General features: G+C 41.6%; 1 protein-coding gene across 2 annotated transcripts in view; it reads left to right on the plus strand.

Annotated features, from left to right (window-relative positions):
* Positions 1 to 18,305, plus strand: part of LOC126418778 (alpha-tocopherol transfer protein-like) — a 135,518-nt gene that overhangs the window by 57,785 nt on the left and 59,428 nt on the right. Inside the window, exon 2 of one of the 2 annotated variants that reach the window (XM_050085705.1) lies at positions 2,961 to 3,104. The exons of the other annotated variant lie outside the window; for it this stretch is intronic. Coding sequence (XP_049941662.1) covers positions 2,967 to 3,104 — 138 coding nt within the window. The 5' untranslated portion in view covers positions 2,961 to 2,966. The remainder of the gene's footprint in view (positions 1 to 2,960; positions 3,105 to 18,305) is intronic. 2 annotated transcript variants of the gene reach the window in all.

The following is an 18,305-nucleotide window of genomic DNA, read 5'->3' on the forward strand; positions in this document are numbered from 1 at the left end:
TTTACTTACGTTATATTTACCGGATGAAAGACACTGTATACAGAAAAAAAAATCAAGAACCAGGAATATTTTGAATGGGAACCTTGGGATTAACCTCCAGTGCTTGTGGTACACCATTCGGCTTTCTGCACTACAGAAAAATGAAAAACGTACGCCTTTGAAGACGTGGAGTGGAAACACGGCACTGGATGAGGCACTGTATATGAGAATCTGGCAAATAAAAATGACTGAAAACGCTGTGCTGTGGACGTAGTAGAAAACATGTATCAAACTTAAAAACGTTGAGCTAATGACAACGGTATTTCACTCATTCAAGCAGTGCCGTTTTAGCTACGCATCAGCGAGATCGTTTCGTAGACTTCCGAATGATTTGATGACACTTCTGAGGAATAGCACCATATTCTGGCTAGGATGGATCAGCTGTGGACCAGTGCTGGTTGGCCGAGAAAGGTGTACATCCTCGCCATCCTGAATGTGGACATAATGGCCTCAGACTTGGGTCGCAGCTTTAAAGGAATTGATGTTGATAATCGCATGGTAATTGTGGCACAAATTATAACCAACGTTTTGCTCAAGAGTATCAACTAGCACAGTTAAGAATCTTTTCCTTCTAGCTGGGTTACTAGCTCTTGCTTTCTCTCTTCTCTCTGCCACCCAGCCCGCGTCCTATGGTGTAACGAAGTAAGTAACTGGAAGGGTGACTGAACGCAGCTTTGTAATTGGTGGTGAGAGCATATTCTGCCATGGCATCGTCTGCCAGAGCAACGAATGGAGTGGCAGCTACTTGAGTATATCAGGCAGCAACGTACAGGACCAATGTTTGGGCACTATGGATGGAGTGATGAGACAAGGTCATCTGCTCGGCACGCCTGTCGTGTTAGTCGAGTGATCTCTCAACAGTATTGAATACATGAATTACCTGATGCAGTCTCTTGCGTTGCTGTTTCTACTATGTCAGGAAGGTATTCTCTTTTAGCAGCCTAATGCTAATACATACGTATCTCATTAGGTGTCTGAAATTTTCATCACCTTCACTGGATAGCAACATCACGAGAACTGTGCCACATTAACCACGGATGGACGTATAACCAGAAGCTCATAACCAGCAACACCCCTTGCCCTTTGAAGGACGTTGCAAATGGAACATTCCTTAAACAACTGCGCAGCAGAGAGGAACACTGCTTCACGGAGGAAAATCAATATCTTTATTCACATCTTTTCCCGATCTATATTCTCAATATACTAATGCCATCTCATTATAGCGACGGTGATGGATTTTTTCATGTATCAGCCTCAACTAATGTGAATTAAGACTTGTTGATAAATAGTAAACAGTTTACTCTGGGTCCATAGGAGCAGATGTATGTTTTGGAGGTAGACCCATTCCCACATTTTTGTAAAGTCTTGAAGATGGAGCCTTTTGACTTTAAAAATCGATAACCTGTAAGTATAAAAAAAAGTACGGCTGAATAGACAAAAAAAGCTAAATAAAAATATTTATTTTCCTCCGTCAAATTGATTCACATGGGAACGTTATTTCGGGAAGCTGATTTTTCATTTTATGTTCGTGTGTTTTCTTATTCGATTTCACTTTTATTTACTTATACATTATTTAGGAGTCTACAGTGCGGAAGTATAATGGGCACTTTAATGAAAACCGAATACTCGCCACAATAGTACCATGGAATGGTTCCGCATCACGTGGTCTAGTGGCTAGCATTGCTACATCTGGATCACGGGGTTCCGGTTTCGTTTCCCGGCCGAGTCTGGGATTTTTCTTCGCCTGGGGACTGGGTGTTTGTGTTGTCCTCATCATCTCATCATCATTCGGGTAGTGGCGAAACTGGAAATGGAAAGATTGGAATTTGTATGGGCGCTGATGACCACGATGTTGAGTGCCCCACAAACCAATATCATCAACATCATGGAATGGTTCCACTCAAAAGCAGTCACAACACATCATAAGTCTTTTATTCCGCTGGGAGACGACACGATCAATTCCTGTTTCTTGAACGCAGTCGGCCGCTGACGGATGCACAACCGCACCCACCCTTGCACATCCTCATTCGACTGAAACCAGCGTCCTCCCAGGTATTTCACCGGGTCACCAAAGATGTGAAAATCACACGGTGGAAGACCCGGGCTCTAAAGAGGGTGTTACACTATTTCGCAACCAAATCGATGAAGCATAATCTTCGTCCGCTTGGCACTGTAGGGCGGGCGTTATCGCGCAACAGGATGATTCAGTCCGACAGCATTCCCGGGCGTTTTGACTTATGGCGCGTCGCAGTTTCTGCAAAGCGTGTTCATAGCGCTGCGCAGTGATTGTTGTGCCACGCTCGAGGAACTCGACGAGCAGACCACGATACCACCCGCACCCACAGTACCAATTGGACGAAGGTACGTTTTGGCGATTTGGTTGGGAAACACTGCAACATCCACCGCTCAGCCCGAATCTTTCACGGAGTGATATTGAAATCTTAGACGACCTGAAGAAAGACATGTGTGGACTTAGGTTTCAGTTGGACAAGGAAGTGAAAGAATAGGTGCGGACGTGGATTGGTCAGCAGCCGATAGCTTTCTATGAAACAGTAATTGATCGGCTCGTCTCCCATTGGGATAAATATCTTGAAGCGTGTGGTGATTACTTTTGAATGGAACCATTCCATCATCCCGTTCTGGTGGGAGTTCGGTTTTCATCTTTCTGCCACTTTTATAAATTATTATAACAAATTAACAAACACGGACAGTATTGAATGTAGTCTAATTCTTGTCTCCTAACTTAGGTCTCTGATGATGTTCTATCAGTATTTAACACTGTTGTTCTTCTGTGGCCATGGTACTCTCCCTCTCGCCACCTAAGGCTGGAGGAAAGTTGGTCACGCCACCTAACCTCAAATCATGTAAATCTTGTAGTGAGCATTCCCGTGTTTTGACTGTTTGTGTGCTTTGTTTCTGAGGCGGAGATGGGGAACCAGTCGAGCATTCTGCTGACGGACGTGGGGAAACCGCCCGGAAGCCAGACTTGGGCGGGTCGGTGCACCAGACTAGCGGACGGTAGTGAGGGAAGTGGATTCGATCCAGACCAACTCCCGGTCCTGCAAGTAAGCGCGCTGAGCCTTACACTGAACGATCAGGCCGTCAAATGGGCGCTAATGACGTATTCGTAATACTAAGTAAAGAGCTACGAGGTCTACTTCGTGGAAACATCGACTTTGCTTAAAGTTGACAGGCGGTTACTTTATTGATGAACTCATAGTGATCCGAAACTTTGACGGACTTCCACGAGGACGCTTCTACGTACGAGATTACGATAATGCGGAAAGGCACTGGCGCTTTATTGACCATAATTTCATTTTCCTGTTCAGTTACCACTTTTCTATCAAGCGCCTTTGTGTGATTTAGGCATACAGACGGCCATTACCTGATCCGCATCACGACCAACAAAGAGAATAGTTACGTAGGTAATTTGCGTCCCTTGCGAAAGGCCCTTCGCTTATGACTTTTCTGTTCAGACGGCAAAACGTATTTCCTTGTTTGGATGTTGCCTTATCTAACTTTGACAGCAAATTAACTTCTGCTTTCAAATACTCGAGTAGCAGTTCTAGGCAAGTCATCAACAAACGTAAACGGAGATCTTTAATAGAGGTCTATCTAGCTGAGAAGGAAACTAAATAAATTAATGTCATTAATCGTTATCTGTAGTTAAAAAAAGCGCTTTCCTGTAGAAAATACACCTGAAAAGCAAAAATTATGTGTGTTAGAAAAAATCAGTTGTTGTTTCAAGCTCGAAAAAAAAAACAACAGTTGTTAAATTACAAATTGTGTTCAGGGTGATACGGTTTCTTTTTAGATTTTGCGCGTACATTACTTGGTACAGAGACAGAATGCTGTGTACTGTGAAAGCTACAGCAATGGGTGTGTCTGATGAGACACCTCCACTTTTACGAGTGTGCAGTCCTGCGAATATGTAAAACATGCGACATCATCTTCCTTTTGAAGACTTTTCATGATTTGGTTTTTATTATAAAGCTGCTGGGTTATTATTTTCTAGTTACAGCCCCAATGCATGAAGATGTCTCCTCTGCTTTAATCGCCCTTCTAAGACCACTGCAAGATTGGACTGACGGAGGAAAAATAAAAGATCAGAAGAGTAGTCACGCGTTTCGCGACGACCTTGTTTAATCAACTTGAGAGCACACTGCATCGTAATGAGCCTTACTCTCAAACTTCAGAGTCGCAATCCAGAGTAGAAAAATTTATTGTTCTTCCTATCTTATACATCGCGTGACGATAAAGATGGCAAAAATTAGAGAACTTCTTTCACAGTAGCATACCTACGGAGCAGCTTTTTTTCTGCGTATCACACGTGAATCAAACAGGTAAAGGGGCAGGGTTATATGACAACGCCCACCTCTCACACGCCAAAAACTAATACTTGCCAAGCATGATTCTTTCTAAGAAAAGGTCTATTCTTCAATAAAATTTTATTTAGCCAGTATCTGAAAAATCCCACGCTCTTAAATTCTGTCAGATGACTTCGATTGACACCTTACTGGTACTATTGAGGCTGACCTCTGCTGTTTGCTGGGTCATCAGTCTTCTGATTAGTTTGATGCGGACCGCCACGTATTTCTTTCTTGTGTCAAGCTCTCCACCTCAATCATTTGTTGGATCTATTCCAAGCTCAGTCATCCTGAACATCTTTTACCCTCTATAGCTCCCCCTAACTACCACGGAAGTTTTTACTTGATGTCTCTGTAAATGTCCTGTCGTTATGTCCCTTCTTCTTGTTAAAGATTTCCACAAGTTCATCTCATCACCGATTCTGCTGAAAACCTCTCATTTGTTACCTTCTTATCATATCACCCAATTATCAGCATACTTCTATAGCCCCATATCTCAATCGCTTCGATTTTCTTCTTTTCCGGTTTTTCCACAGACTATGATTCCCTTCCATACAATGCTGTGCTCCAAACGTACCCTCAGAACTTTTTTCCTCAAATTAGAACCAATATCTGATACTAGCAGACTTCGTTTGGCGAGGAATACCCTCTTTGCACGAGCTAGTATAATTTTCATGTCCTCTCTGCTTCGTTGTCGTGTGTTATATGGCTTCCAAGGTTGCAGAAGTCCTTTGTCTCTTTCGTGGTCCCCAATTTTAATACTAAGTTTATACTTACTCTAATTTCTGCAACTAATTACTTTCGTCTCCCTACGGTTTGGTCTCAGCCCACATCATGTATTCATTAGGTAGTTCATTCCATTCAACCCGTCCTGCAATTCTTTCTCAGTTTCACCGAGGGTAGCAGCGTCATCATAAAATCATATCATTGAAAATTCACACTGAATTTTCATCGCACACCTCAATCTTTCTTTTTTATTACCGTCGTTGCTGACGCTACAGGCTAACAACATGTTGGATGTCCACCTGGGCCTACTGCCCGTACAGTGGTTATGGCAACCGATTTAGATCGTCATTTCCAGGAGAATCAGTGTCTCTGTCTCCTCAGACGGAAACATTACAGGCTGAAGCAAATAAGTTTGCTTCAGGCAGACGGACATAGTGACTTTATCAACATATATAGAAATACAGCAAAAGGAAACTAGTAAAGGTTTGTTATCTGAGGTAAGGCGATAAAGATTTATTTGATGTATACAGAACAGAAACCATGAGCAGAACGCAATCGAATCAATCGCTTTCGGGACGGCAAGGAAACAGTTAATGGTATGCCACGTTGGAGTCGACTGTCAACAAGCATAACGAAAGAGGACTTCCATCAAATGTGACAGATGCCGACACGCTTTCGATAACTGTCCCTGAGATTGATATCAATGTAATGAAAGAGATGATCAACGACAGTGCCGACTCCAGCATCCAACAAAGATTTACAGAAGACCTGTTCCCGATTTGTGAATTAACTGCCAAACATAAAATAATGTGGATGGAATTTAGAGGAGATTTCATTGTTTGCAAACTGTCATCTGGAGCTGCCAATATTTGATCTGGAGATTGATGGACATCCATCACAGTCACAGAGCCCAGCTCTCAGTACTGCTTTTCGACAGTGGTGCAAACATATGAGTCAAATACCACATACGCTACCGATGGAAGTCCGCTAATAATTCGCCATCTATTAAGATAACCTTGTTTTTTACTATCTTGATGCTAAAAAAGATATTTATTTGTTCGTGAGCAAAAAAATGGCTCTGAGCACTATGGGACTCAACTGCTGAGGTCATTAGTCCCCTAGAACTTAGAACTAGTTAAACCTAACTAACCTAAGGACATCACAAACATCCACGCCCGAGGCAGGATTCGAACCTGCGACCGTAGCGGTCTTGCGGTTCCAGACTGCAGCGCCTTTAACCGCACGGCCACTTCGGCCGGCTGTTCGTGAGCATTCTGTCTGTTCTGCAGTGATGTTGACGTTATCGGTTATTTCCCATATACACTCATACAGCCTCTCCTCAAACGTACAGTGTTCAGGAGCATAGTACTTTAAAAATGAGTACGTTATCAAAAACTAGTTATGGTTACTGGATCCTAAAATGTGGAATAAACTTGCTGAACTATATCTCAGCAAATAAAGAGCAGTTTATTTATAAAACAACTACAAATAGAGCTTTATTGAAGCCTCACAGATAAGAAAAAAATAGGCGTCCTAAAGGAAAATGATATCAAATGGTGGTATCTGCATTACTGGCTATTTTGAGGATATTTTATGTACAACTGAGTAAATTCAATTTATATTCTGCCATAAACACTTCGCCTCATTTTATCATAGGTCTTCTTTTGTGATCTGCATAAATGCAGTTCTTGGATTTTTAAGGTGCAAATCGTAGTTTACAAGCACTTCTGATACTCTCAGCCATTATGCATGTATATTTGTGTGTATATTGCTTACAAAATTTGTTGCTACTGCACTGCATGTGATGTTGTGTTTATGATAAGGAAGCTTTTCTCTTTGCAGCACTTCATGTATTTGTTATCACAGCTTGCAAATTGTAAGTTTTTCTGCTATATTACTACGTTCTGTTGAATGGTACTGCGCTATATATGGTCACTGGTTTCATTGTTTATATATATATATATATATATATATATATATATATATATATATATATATATATATTGTAATGAATGTGCGTGAAGCATTTTCTTTAACCGCTTCCTTACTTTCCGCCTGGCTTATTTTCTTCACTTTTAAAATTTAATTATATTTACTCTAAATTTTTGCTGTTTTGGTTTTAGCCAGCTTGTTGTGAGTGTTAATTATTTGACATTGCTAGAGCTAGTAGAGTTGCTCTCTGTATATATGTGGTCACTTGTCACTTGCTTTGCCTCTGCTGTTACTTTCTGGATGTGGTAATTGAACCATACCATATAATATTTTATTGAAAGCAAACCGGAAATAGACAAAAGTAATGAGAAGTAGCAGGAATGAGAATAGCGAAAAACTTCAAAACTGGTGACCATAAAGTAGAAGAAGTTAAGGGATTCTGCCACCTTCGAAGCAAAGTAACCCATGATCGACGATGCTAGGAGAACATAAAAAGCAGACTAGTACAGACAAAGAGGACATTCCTGGCCAAGAGAAGTCTACTTGTGTCAAACGTAGGCATTAATTTGAGGAAAAATTTCTGAGAATGTACGTTTGAAGCACAGCATTGTACGGTAGTTAATCGTGGACAGCGGTAAAACAGTAACAGGTGAGAATCGTATCGTTTGATATATGGTGCTACAGCAGAGTCTTGAAAATCAGGTGGGCTGGCAAGATAAGGAATGAGGACGTTCTCTTCAGAGTCGGCGACGAAAGAAACGCGTGGAAAATACAGACTAGAAGATGGGAAAGGTTGAAAGGTTGACAGGCATGTGTTCAGGCATCAGGTATTAACCTCCACGATACTAGAGCGAGCTGTAGACTGTAAAAAGTGTAGGGAAAGACAGACCTGAATGCAGCCATCAAATAACTGACGACGTATGTTCCAAGTGCTGCTCTGAAATGAAGAAGTTGGCAGAGGATAGGAATTCGTGGCAAGCCACACCAAACTAGTCAGAAACTGATGACTGAAAAATAAATAAATAAATAAATGTAGACAGACGTTTGTGGTGTTTCTAAGTGTTCTACGAATATAAAATTTGCGATTTCATGCAATGACGTCTGTAATAGCTTTTTTGGTTTCTTTCTTGTTTCCATACTGTGAGGTAGTTAAACTATTCGTACAGTCTGTTGTGTGATCAACTGGATCTATAAAACTGATGCACGGGAGATATATTGATGTGATATAATACGGAGATAACAAGTGATGTCTGTCGTATTAGGCGAGAGAGGAGCTTAACAATTAGCTTACTCAGTTATGTTAACAGAATAATGCTGTAGAAAAAATTACGCGAACTGGGAAAGAGTAAAGGATTCTCACATGAAGTCTCGTGCATAAAACCAAGTCAAACTCAATACTTAGCGCTGCAGGTAAATGGCCGAAAGCGTTGGCTGGATTATGTATCCAGTTGCTGAAGTTTCAGCCCTGTTTTATGTATCTATCTCCATGAATCAGACTCTGATTTCATTTCAAAATAAAAGTCTAGTTGCTCTAAAGTGGAAGTGATATGTACTCATTGTTTGAAACAGAAAACCTGTGACCATTTTACATTAGTACTCGTAGGACATGGAGAAGTATGTATCCAAAAGCAGGTTACTTTCCACTGAAAGCACCGGCAGCAGTGGACATGAGAACAAAAGCGAAAGGCGGAAAGAAAAAATATATGAGAGCATAGAAGTAATGACGAGCGGGGAAAGAATATGAGAGTATACAAGTAATGAAGGGAGATGAAGAATGCGGCTCGATTGATTGAGAAACGAAGAGAGAAAGAAGTAAGATGGAAGAATTTACTTGACAGAGATAAACTCGCCATATGTTTACTATTTTAGGTATAAGTAGTGAGAGTGACAGAAGGAAATGGTTCAGCTGCTTCTTAAATGCAGTAGGATATCGAAGTGTGTGCAAAGTGCACGATAGCTTGTTCCAGAGGAGGACAGTGTAATACCATAACACCATGGCAGTAGTCTGAATGAAGCCTATCCTCGAAATATTCTTACGAAGCGTTCGGCATGAAATATTCAGCGCAAGACTGGGCGATCTTACGACATCCACGGTGAGCGAAATAATTAAAGACGCTAGTATCCTCCAGAAAATTAACCACAACCTAGTGTTGCGCGATTGAAATGCTTCATCGCAAAAATTACACTGTACTTATTCATTTAAAAGTTGGTCTGCAATCGCGCCTTCATTGCTCAAGCAGTGAAGTGCGAGCACTTTCGAAGTACATTACCATACCTGAGCTGTTTTCGACGCTCTATTCACTAGTTAAGAAAGTAGATGTAGCTGTCATTGAAAACACATGTGTTTTGGTGCAGAACTAGGAAATACAAACAATATATATATATATATATATATATATATATATATATATATATATATATATATATATATATATGAAATAATTTTCTGTGTTGTACATCAATCTAGTGAACTTATCCCACATAATTATCTATGTGTTTCATAGAGTAGCTCATTATTTCTAATAGTTTCGCTGTTAGTGTAGAATTAGTCCCATGAATACGACGTCGAGCCTTCTTAATATACAAGAGTTAGCAAAGGAAATAGCACTGGAATAGCCTTTACGTCCGTTAACGGGCGGTCATTTTCGATGGTATATCAAAGACTACTCATATTTTATTCCTTCTTAAGAGTAACTCGTGTATGGTACAAATGATGAAATGCAAGTACATTCTTAAGGTACGAGTTTCATTACATTTAGCTCTTGATAACCATTCAAATACCGGTTTATTCTGTAAGGTACCTTTTCATCTTCTCACGCCCCAGTAACATGTACGTATTAAATAATACTGATGCAAAACCTTTGCGCCCTTGAAAACCATGTTGAAACGGCGAATATTTTAAGTAGTTCAAAATCTACATAATGGTAATTGTAGGTGTAAGTTGAACTCTGGTATGTATCATAACGAAATCTATTATTCTTGTTGGTACGTTACGGTTCTTAACATTCAAAACAGCTGGTAATTTTGTTCGACAAAGTCATATGTCGCAACATCGAATCTTAGAGCCACAGTCATCTATTTTTGGCCAGTATCGATTGCCACCCATCGATTACCCTCGCGCTCTCTGTGGCAGAATTTTTCCTTTCAAGTTATTATTTCAGAAACTGACCACCTTTTAACAAAGTTATATGAGCCCCAGTTTCATACGGCAGTGAAAAGTACTGACGTGGAGTACTCTGAGGCGATGGTGCTGCCGCAGTATAAATGAAGTGGAACTGATAAATGCTGTGACTGTAATTATTTTGCATCCTTAAAGCCAGAAATATTTGCACACCTCCTTCCTTATATTAGCGTTTACCTATAAACTGGCAATACAAGTGTAATAAGAGCTAGCCGGCCGGAGTGGCCGAGCGGTTCTGGGCGCTACAGTCTGGAGCCGCGCGACTGCAACGGTCGCAGGTTCGAATCCTGCCTCGGGCATGGATGTGTGTGATGTCCTTAGGTTAGTTAGGTTTAAGTAGTTCTAAGTTCTAGGGGACTTATGACCTCAGCAGTTGAGTCCCATAGTGCTCAGAGCCATTTGAACCATTTAATAAGAGCTAACAAAATACTAAGTTGAAAATTTTATAGAGAACTTCTTAGTTTTACACGGAGGATTTTTCCTTATTTCGTACTGATAAGCCTTTTAGTATACTGCACCCATCAGTGCAAGGTGTCTTATACCTCATGGTAACTTACAATAGGCACAGATGCGTTTGCCAAACAGTCCAAATGTTCAAATGTGTCTGAATTCCTAAGGGACCAAACTGCTGAGGTCATCGGTCCGTAGACTTACATACGACTTAAACTAAGTTAAACTAACTTATGCTAAGAACAACACACACACCCCCATGCCCGAGGGAGGACTCGATCCTCCGGCAGGAGGGACCGCGCAATCCGTGACAAGGCACCCTAAACCGCGCAGCCACTCCGCGCGGCCAAAATAGTCGTTTTACGCGATGGTTTTCCGATAATTTCTTTGAAAGTAACAGTAGTTTATTTGGATTTATTTGTTCCTATTTCTGAAACCCTCGCTATTTATTCCACCTCGTTTTATTTATCTTTAGACTTTTCTAAAGATTTTGTGTTCACTGATTCTACAAATCCAATTCAAAGCAAGTGATGCCTTCATCTAATTCACTAGCAAGGAAATTATTCCCAAGTCTGTTTTCAATATCAGGTTCAAAAAGTTCATATTCACCCGTAAATTTATTGTCGCATTCTCTAATAAGTATGGAAGGTAAGTTAGATTTCAGACATCAACACAGAGGTAGACGAATATTTAATTCGACTATGGTCTACCTGAAAGAACTTTTCAGCAGAAGAATTGGGGAAATTGTAAATCAAGTCGTTCGAATGTTGGTTTGAATCCAACTCCTCTTGAACGGTAGCCCAAGTTTTTAACCAACGTCACTATTAGAATTTCACTGTTGAATGCCGTAAAGTTATTGTCCGTTTATTAACCAAAGCGGCATCAGCTTACGGTGATTGCTGTATTGTTCTCACGACGCGATGATTTCTCTATAGTCGTTTCCGTCTTGCACATCCCAGAGCTAAGAGATTGTCTTGGCGCTGGAAACATTTGACACTGATACGCCGAACTGTTTTTATGGTAACGTCGACTGCAAAAACAGTCGTCGACAGAAGAATGCACAATACGTTGCGAAGATGGGGTACATACACATTGGTACTGGCAGATGTTCATACTCAGAACAGCTAACTTTAATGTCTTTACTGTCGCTGCACATTTCTATACTATTACTTGAGGTACTTAAAAAAGGATGGATTTGGTGAAAGACTGTGTGATAGTGGTTACTCGGACCCTAACCACAATCAATGATTGTATGGAAGCATCTGTTGCCTAAGAAACGAAGCAAAGAGGTTAGCTGATTAATGACGTCAGTATCTTTGGAAAGAGCTCGTTCGTTTGGACATAGATAAGAGAGGAAATTAGCAGTGGCATTTTTGGAGCAACCATATTGATTTCTGGCTATTCATTTGAAGTGACACAGAAAAAAAAAGGAAATTAGTGTGAAGATGTGCGGGCAGGGGTTTCCACCCTGCTTCTTACAATCGTGATTCAAATGTCTAAACCACTGCACTACCATGCTCAAACGCGTTAACTGCAGCAGGAACAATCTACTGACAACCAAGGAGGCGGACTAACATGAGACTGCAACGAAAGAGAAATAGTTGTGATGAATCGTTGGCTATAGACAATGCAAGAGGATTTGGCTAATGTCGGTCGTCAGCTGACGTTAATTGAACGCTCATGGCTGATTGATTACTTCAGATCACTACTCGTGTACAGCTAGCTGATGCTTATAAATAACAGACGGTCGTCAGATTAATGTTACTCGACGATTTCTCCGAAAGAGTATCGGCTCGCATTAATCGAAGTAGTAATCAGAGGGCACTGGTTAGATCCCACGAGGGAGTGCTGAAAAGTAATGGATCCGATTTTTTTTTTGTGTGTAAACTCATAAATAATCTTAAATAAAATAAACTTTATTAAAATTCCACATCTTTATTCTTCATGTCTACATATTTATTCCTCAAGACAGCCACCATGGCGACGAACACGTTTCTCCTAACGAGAGACCAGTTTGTTGACATCTTCGTTGTAGAATGGTTGACGGAACTACAACCTCACCTCCACCTGCACAGCTTCATCACTACCAAAGCGAAGTCCTCGAAGGTATTCTTTAAATTTTAGAAACAGATGAAGCTCTGTCAAAATGGCTTGGTTCAAGTGGCTCTGAGCACTATGGGACTTAACATCTGAGGTCATCAGTCCCCTAGAACTTAGAACTACTTAAACCTAACTAACCTAAGGACATCTGACACATCAATGCCCGAGGCAGGATTCGAACCTGCGACAGTAGCAGTCCGGCGGTTCCGGACTGCAGCGCTTAGAACCGCACGGCCACCGCGGTCGGCAAGCTCTGTCACCCACATTGAACATAGAACCACCGATTCCGTCATTACGAGCACGACTATCCAACTTCACACATTTCTGAAGGCGATGCTATCATCAATGTACATAGCTCTCATTCTTCCATGTATTTCAATTGGAGGCATCTTTTCTGCCGTTAGAAATGCGCTTACAGTAAGCTGCTGCTCACGCCGCGACACAGTTACTTTACACACTGTCATCTTATACACTAAAGTCAGAACCCTTTAGAGAGAGAGAGAAATTGGACCGAATAATGTGAGTGACATGGAATACTTCAACCGATAGGGAGATCACAGTAAAAAATTCGGAGGCATTAACTTCCAGCAATTCCTCGCACTTGCAGGGTTGTACAGCGTTAATGGGAGAGTAGATCGATTTCAGACTTGCAAGTAATGTGCAGACAGCAATTCATAGTTTGTTGTTTGGACTCGTCGTGTAAAATAATTCATGAACACACGAATGAATCCTGGTAAAAACTGCACACGTTCTTAATGAATTTCATTGCACAAGCTATGACGATTAAAACGCATAGAACTCCGTTGAGAGTGGGAGAAATCAGAGGAACCTCTGGGTCAGGGTTTCGCTTCGCACGGAGAGTTTGCCGGCATACTGCAGCGTTGTCTGCAGTGGCTAAAGTAACCACACTGGTATGCGCGGACTCCAGCATCGGAAACGGTGGCTCATACTTCACGGAGATGGTCGTACGACAAGTCTCCCCCCAAACGCTGCCCGTCTTGCAGTGATCTCCGGTCCTACTACGAAAATCGTTGACCTATTCTAGGAGGTCGTCTTCAAATAACCTCCTGCCACGGCCTCTCGTATATTGACAACACAGCTGGTATTGTAGGTTCGCTCCTTCCTCAAAAACGACACAAAAATTTGACTCTTAAGTGCCCTCATATCTCCAGGTTTGCACCACACCCTCTTTTTTAGGGCTCAAAACAGCCGATGCCATTAGTGCTAAAAGAGAGAGATCTGTGACTGACATTATCTGTCTTCTCCGCCACGCTTGAATTTAACGACCCCCGCCTTCACTTCTTGTCTCGAGAAGAGGCCTTTTTGCAATATCACCTGAAGTGCAGCCAAGAGCCATGTGTCACGATATGTGCTCCAAACACTTATCTCTCACTCACGTCACTGACTGTCTTAAAACAAATTTTTGAACGGATGAAAAATCCTGACACATTAAAACTACATCTATAAATACATAAAACTGCACACGTCCGGCTTTGTGCTGGCGAATAAAAAAAATCTGAAGCATTGAAAACTCTTCCTTCATTCACTTGGGTTACCTTCCCTACGCGACTTGAGTGTTCTTTCCTCCGCGATGAGTACATTTAGAATGTAGTTTCATTTTTGTGCATATATCGGCAGATAGCCATAATCCTCTTGAACAGCATAAAGGAGACTGTCAGACTTCACGTTGCGACTCGACAATGCCCTTACTTCTCGAGAACTGCTGAGAGGTTCTGGATTTATACCACATATGATTGGTCATCATGAACGGTACTGCACTTTGCGGCCAAATCATCACGAAAATCTCTTCTCGCTCCGGGATGTACATACACTAAGTAATCAAAAGTACTCGGACATCTGGCTGAAAAGATTTACAAGTTCGTGGCGCCGTCCAATGGTAATGCTGGAATTAAATATGGTGTTGGCCCACCCTTGGTCTTAATGACGGCTTCCACTCTCGCAGGCATACATTCAATCAGGTGCTGGAATGTTTCTTGGGGAATGGCAGCCCATTCATCACTGAGTGCTGCATTGAGGAGAGGTATAGATGTCGGTCGGTGAGGCCTGGCAAGAATTCGACGTTCCAAAACATCCCAAAGGTGTTCTATAGGATGCAGGTCAGGACTCGGTGCAGGACAGTCGATTACAGGGATGTTATTGACGTGTAACCACTCCGCCGCAGGCCGTGCATTATGAACAGGTGCTCGATCGTGTTGAAAGATGCAATCGCCATCCCCGAATTGCTCTTCAACACTGGGAAGCAAGAAGGTGCTTAAAACATCAGTGTAGGCCTGTGCTGTAATAGTGCCACGCGAAACAACAAGGGTGCTAGCTCTCTCCATGGAAAACACGACCACACCGTAACACCACCGCCTCCGAATTATACTGTTGGCACTACACACGCTGGCAGTTGATGTTCACCGGGAATTTGCCATACCCATTGCCGTGATTCGTAACTCCACACAACGTTTTTCCACTGTTCAATCGTCCAATGTTTACGCTCCTTACACTAAGCAAGGCGTCGTTTGGCATTTACCGGCGTGATGTATGGCTTTTGAGCAGCCGCTCGACCATGAAATCTAAGTTTTCTCACCTCCCTCCTAACTGCCGCAGTACGTGCAGTGGTGCCTCATGCAATTTGGAATTCCTGTGTGATAGTCTGGATAGATGTCTGCCTATTACACATTACGACCCTTTTCAACTGTCGGCGGTCTCTGTCAGTCAACAGACGAGGTCAGCCTGTACGCTTTTGTGCTGTGCGTGTCCCTTTACGTTTCCACTTCACTATTACATCGGAAGCAGTGGACCTAGGGGTGTTTAGAAGTGTGGAAATCTCGCGTACAGACGTATAACACAAGTGACACGAAATCACCTGACCACGTTCGAAGTCCGTGAGTTCCGCGGAGCGCATCGTTCTGCTCTCTCACGATGTCTTAATGACTACTGAGGTCGCTGAGGTGGAGTACCTGGCAGTAGATGGCAGCACAATGCACCCAATACGAAAAACGTATGTTTTTGGAGTTGCCCGCATACTTTTGATCACATAATGTAGCCACTTCCAGCTCTGGCGCTATAGCAATAACTTCCGCTGTGTGTTCCTCCTAACGTCTTAGCCTGATTGAAAAAATTCTCTCTATGTTTGTTCTTCAGCTGTAAAAAAGGGAAAAGCTGATTTTGCACTCAGCTATCCTACTAGTGGGTTAGATAAAATAAAAAACGTACCGCAAATAGTTCTGGAAGCTGTCTTGGTAGTTGACTGGAATCTGTTCATGATTGTGTATGTGTGTCTATAATACATATAATGAAATGTTTTTAAGTGTAGACGGTAATTTGCAACTAAATGCTGTTCGGCTACGAGCTAGAATCCAATAATGTTGAATGTAAATAACGCACTTTCCTTCGGGAATGTCATTGCTGTCACGTGATGTGGCTAAGTTTTTCAGAACATCATTCATCATCAGTTCATTTTAGTATCTATAAAATAATATCTCACCTATGAGCTTTGTTTTTAGCACTTTTATACCATATTTGAAAAGTAATTCTTATACTGTTTTACTATGACGCATGTTCCTACAATCAAAATGCATTGTACTCCCTAAGTGAAGGTAAGACTCACTGTCACAGCGTAAGAAGCGAGGCACGCATAGTGTGCCTAGAAGACCGTTACTGCCGTTTATCGTTCTGTCGCTAAGTGGTTAACGGCTTTCACAGGGTCCGTAGGGATAGTAAATAAAAAGCAGCCGTAGAAAGGAAACACAGAGAATAGAGGCCACCGTCTCTGTTCGCTCCGATCCGCGCTTTAGCCCGCCGAAAAAGTTCGTCTGTTATGGAACAGTCTCCTTATAGGAGACTCAAAGTTTTTTCATAACCAGCCGCTATGACGTCGTAAGAACATTTGATGTGCTGAAGAAGCGCAATATAAACTTTACACAGAAACCTAAAATTATTGCACTAGCTTTTTGTCCACCTTGTTTCAAAATCAACTGTCATCTTCAGCTCTAATGGCGTGCTGATTTGCATTGGAGGTAAATGACGCCAACGTTTCTCGAATCACATGTCTTAAGATCCTCCTGAAAGAGATTCTTCGGAATGTAGTCCAATCACTAAATAACTAGAATATGAAATAATTTGAATCAACTTGATCGTAATAACAACTTGACACTAGAAATGGTACTAATAATAAGTTAAACAGAGTTTGTTGTTTCAGTGACAGTTGAGTAATAGAATCAGCGTGACGCATTTCGGCCGTGGCGTCGTGAAGGTCCTTCTTCTTCGTGAGTAACTAATGTTTCGCTGCTTCACAACGTTAACCAATCTGTCTTTTTGCATTGGTTCTGGGTATGTGTCGCTTTGGATCTGAAGGAGATTATACACGGTGTTTGCTTTAACTTGAGACAACTAAATACCTCGAAAACGACACATCGTATGAGAAAAATGTGCTAGGTGAAAAGCCAATATTTGTGAAGGAGACAGCATTCTGTGCTACAACTGCCCACCTCCTAAGTGTCCCTCCTCTGTGATCGGGGCCAATTTTGTATTTTGAAATCGGAACTCTCAATTTTCATTGCATATTCGGATTCTGCGCGAGAGAATACGTACGGTTCACTCAAGCCATAGTTTTCTACTCGTGGTAGATGGCGCTGTAATTGGCAAATATCTAATGTGCATGTTTCTGCAATTCAAAGAACCGACCCATTTAATTCTACAGTTCATTTAAGATATTAGTGTAAACCTTTGTGTTCTGACAGTTGATACTTGTGTTCTAAATTTACTTTAGTTTCCCAATGTGATTGTACAGTACATATAATAGGGTTAGATGTTGACATTTCTAACAAATAAGCTACTTGTATGGAAATGTCGTTTTCTGTTTCCCACGGATTTGACTGTGGCGAGTCCCCAAACATTGTTGATTTCGGTGGCCGCCCTCAAACCTCGCCGTCAGACTGTGAGCTTCCATTCAACCACCGTGAACTCTCAACGCTGGCCACTATGCGACTTGCGACTACAGGCACAATACAAAGCACAACCGTTGTAATAAGGGAATATATGCGTGAAGTGATAGCGACAGGTGCATTTTCCATGACATTCAAGCTCCCACTTGGTGAGGGCAAAGGGACTCACCGAAATGAGGCATCCCGATGTGAACAGCAAACTACTACATCCAAGTCGTTGTCCCTGGATCACGCTAAACGTAGTTTCTACCATACACTGAAACGACTATATTGAACTGTACAACTAAATTTGCCACACTCTAGTAAATTTCTAACGTAAATGTCAATTGTTTGAATAAAAAGGTTTACACTTACATCGAAAATGAAATATAGAATCAAATGCGTCTGTTGTTTGCAAAAACAAGCACACTTGAAATTTGTCGATTACAGAGCTATCTACCGCGAATGTGAAACAGTGGTTGGAGTAAACAGGACGTATTTTTTGGCTAAGAATCCGAATATGCAATAAAATTGGTAGTTCCTATTTGAAAATGAAAGGATGGGTGGTTAGGATACGGC

Source organism: Schistocerca serialis, chromosome 9 (genome assembly GCF_023864345.2).
Source record: "Schistocerca serialis cubense isolate TAMUIC-IGC-003099 chromosome 9, iqSchSeri2.2, whole genome shotgun sequence".
Taxonomy (NCBI): domain Eukaryota; kingdom Metazoa; phylum Arthropoda; class Insecta; order Orthoptera; family Acrididae; genus Schistocerca; species Schistocerca serialis.